This window comes from Capsicum annuum, chromosome 2, assembly GCF_002878395.1.
Source record: "Capsicum annuum cultivar UCD-10X-F1 chromosome 2, UCD10Xv1.1, whole genome shotgun sequence".
Lineage (NCBI taxonomy): Eukaryota > Viridiplantae > Streptophyta > Magnoliopsida > Solanales > Solanaceae > Capsicum > Capsicum annuum.
In genome coordinates this window covers 138,112,749-138,116,168 of record NC_061112.1, presented here as the reverse complement: position 1 = coordinate 138,116,168, position 3,420 = coordinate 138,112,749, and the positions used below count along the sequence as shown (strand labels likewise).

At 36.8% G+C, this 3,420-nt stretch overlaps 1 protein-coding gene across 1 annotated transcript; it reads left to right on the top strand.

Moving 5' to 3' along the window:
• Positions 1-342: 342 nt before the first annotated feature.
• Positions 343-2,016, top strand: LOC107861302. Its single transcript, XM_016706644.2, has one exon. The coding sequence runs from the start codon at positions 485-487 to the stop codon at positions 1,430-1,432; it is 948 nt and encodes a 315-aa protein (XP_016562130.2). The 5' UTR covers positions 343-484; the 3' UTR covers positions 1,433-2,016.
• Positions 2,017-3,420: the final 1,404 nt, after the last annotated feature.

Sequence of the window (3,420 nt, the reverse complement as noted above, 5' to 3'; positions counted from 1 at the left end):
ATGACATATTTTGATATTTTTTTAATTTGGTTACATAATTTGGTTCCAAACTCCATTTTCTCTATGCCAACCGACTTTTCTGGATGAATGAACCTTTGGTAAGCCCGAGCTGGCGGTGGCCTAGATGCATGAGAAAAGCAATCAATTTAAGCTTAAAAAATCTAACTCTGTACCACATAAATCCTTTAAATGAATAAAATAAATTAAAGTGAGATATGCCTATACCTATCATTATACTATCGTTGATGTAAGTATGAAATTGTTGTACTACTGTTTGTTGGTTGAAGCCTTTGACAGATAGAACCATTACATAAGAAATTAAAAAACCCACACTGACTTCACATGTACATCACATTGCACACATTATTACGAATTAACTATTCATTTCTCCCAACTTTTGTCTGCTTCCATGATTTTTTTGCATATATAAAGACCACCTTAAAGAATGTTCATGAACATAACCTGAATTTGAAAGGAAAAAAAAATGAACCTTTCAACAATTCGCACAATGGCTGCTCTTTCTCCAAGGTCTCATTCTCATAGCCCATATCGTACTCGTTGTGTTAGTTTTCCTGCTAGATCACATCCTAGCACAATCAAGATTGAGCAAGTTCTCAACAAGATCAAAACTTGGGAATCATCTTCACCTTTATCTCCAAAAGCAGCTGAGAAAACCCGAAATGCTTTGTCAGGCCTTGTGGAACTGTATGAGTGTATAGAGGAGCTGCTTGCACTTCCAATGACTCAACGGGCGCTTCTCCAGTATCAAGATGACAATTTTGTGAAGGAGTTGCTGGAAAGATCAGTGAGATTCATAGATGTTTGCAGCAACACAAGGGATACTGTCATGTGTTTAAAAGAAAGCGTGAGGGAACTTCAGTCCGCGCTTCGGAGAAGCAAAGCAGGAGATGATTTATTGACAATAGAGGATAGTGTAAGTGCTTATATTTCTTCAAGGAAAAATGCTCAAAAGGAAATTGAAAAGTCCCTTGCTATGCTGAAACAGATAGATAACACCCAATCATCAGCCACAATCAAAGAATCTCAGCTCTCTGCCATAATAAGGGTCCTTGAAGATGCGAGTTTCACAACCATTTCTACGTTTCAGTCGTTGTTAATGTTTCTTTCTGTACCAGCCTCGAAACCAAAGTCCATTAGATGGTCGCTGGTTTCGAAGCTTGTACACAAAGGGGTTGCAGGTGGCAGTGAAGGGCAGAGGGAAAAACTGACTGAGCTGGAGAAAGTTGATACTGCATTGAACAATTTGCTGGACCAGCATGAAGAGGAAGTGGAAAGTTTTGAATTTGCACAGAGAAATCTGGAGAATTTGGAGGGTAGCATCGAGGATCTTGAAAATGGATTGGAGATGTTGTTCAAGCTTTTGATCCGGACAAGGGTGTCTCTACTCAACGTACTTTCTCTCAGTGGATAAATTAGAGGGTAAATTGAGGTATCATGCATGGCAGCTCAAGTATTTTTTGCATGATTGAAGCTGTGGTGTGTAGATATTTCTAGCCAAGTTGTGCACAACTCTAAAAATACACTAATTTTAAAGGATTCGACATGCATCAGCTGATATTTTTGAAGAGTCTTCAATATAGATTTCTAGTCATTGAGTCCTGTAAATAAGCATATTGTGTATAGTATTAGCACAGCTAAAGGAAGAGGATTAGGAGACATGATGGACGAAGTTTTCCTATGTCCTAATCCTTTTATGTGTGTGTCTTTTGTGTTTTCTACAGATTAGTGCCAAAATTTTGCAGAGGTGCTAATTCTGGCCAAGATTAGTGATTATTTGGACTTCTAAGGATTTAGCCCAAAATGTCCAAGCGTGTGTGCAAGTAACAAGTAGTTGTAAATGGTCTGATCTGGTATGGTTAGGCCCATTCAGTATTTCAGTCCATCAAGGATCTAGCTCCTTACTTGTGTTTGTCATTGATTCTGCACTGTAATCCATCAATGGATCTAATTCCTTCTTGTGTATGAAATTGTGAAAATTATTGTGAGATGAATGTCATAGTCGGGTTTCGTTCCCCCTTTTTTTCCCCGCTGAAATTAAACACTTTATATTACTGCATCAAGGAACTATATGGTTAAAATGTGTTATTTCATGGTGTTTTCGAGTATAAGAATTTGTATTTAGGTACAACAACTTTAACACTAATTCAAATTTAAAACAAGAACACTATGAAGTCAACACAAGATTAAAGTGATCTTTTTAAGAAGTGTGTTTTTTATTTTCCAAAAATTAAGATGAAACAGAAATATAAAGCCAAGTCCCTCGATTTCACGGAGTGTTCTTAAGGAATAATTTCCCTCACTGTACCCGAGGTTTTGGAATCTTCCTCCCAGGATAAAATGACTTTCAATCCAACTATAGTGGTGCCTCAAATAATTGGATTCGTTGAACTCACTTAACGATTTGATTGATCACAAAGAATGTTTTGAAGACAAGAAGAGTTTTTTATTTCAGAAAAATTTTCATTCATATCAAACCTGTGGATGAAAGCAGGTTTATATAGCCATTACATGTCTTTTCTGAAAGATGACAATGGTTTATTTAAAAGGTGTATCCTTTGGAAGAATCATGTCTGTTCATTCAAAATATTGTATCTTTTTCTGAATAGACACAACTATCTGAACAGTCGCACCTTTTCCAAAACAATATGTCTTTTGCTCAAAGGTTGTGTCCCTCCATTTTTCATTCACACCAATTAAACCAAACAATCCCCCATATGAATGGAAAATAACTATTCTTTGTAAAACTTTACGGACAAGTATGTGATCATCAAGCAAAGACTGATTGCATCTGGATAAGTGGGTTTCTCTTTGAACTTTCCGTAGTGAACATGCATCGGATGCACTCGGTCAATTGGTAGATTTGATATCTTTGAACCGTCGAGCTTTAATGTACACCTAGACAACACATGTCACACAGCCAGCTTTTTACTATTTATGGTTCTCACGATTTTATTCTTTTCAGCCATGAACACGTCCCGACTTCATAAGAGCTTAGAGAATAGACCTTTACTAACATTCTTCTTGAAGAGACTTCTACTTCGCCCTCACATAGGTGATTTCTAAATGTCCAATCCTATAGATTAAACTATTTGGTCAAATCTGTCAAATTTAGATAATCATTAAAAGACTTTTCACTTTAAGTCTTATCCTTATTTACTACACATTGTCTACATCATGAGAATGGGTTGAGTAATTTACAATGTTGAACCTGTCAGACACAACTTTGTTTGATCTCCTTGAACCTAGCTCTTGAGATCTCCAGTCTGCTAGGTAGAGTTACCGCCATGCTGACTTGTCCTAGGCCTTAAACTTATTCCCTTGGATGTCCTTTCTACTCCTTCTCTAGATAGACCTTTTGTAAGTGGATCCGACACATTATCCTTTGACTTAATATAGTCA

Bases quoted from the DNA above. Each gene is read 5' to 3' on its own strand.
- LOC107861302 (XM_016706644.2), top strand. From the start codon at position 485: ATGAACCTTTCAACAATTCGCACAATGGCTGCTCTTTCTCCAAGGTCT.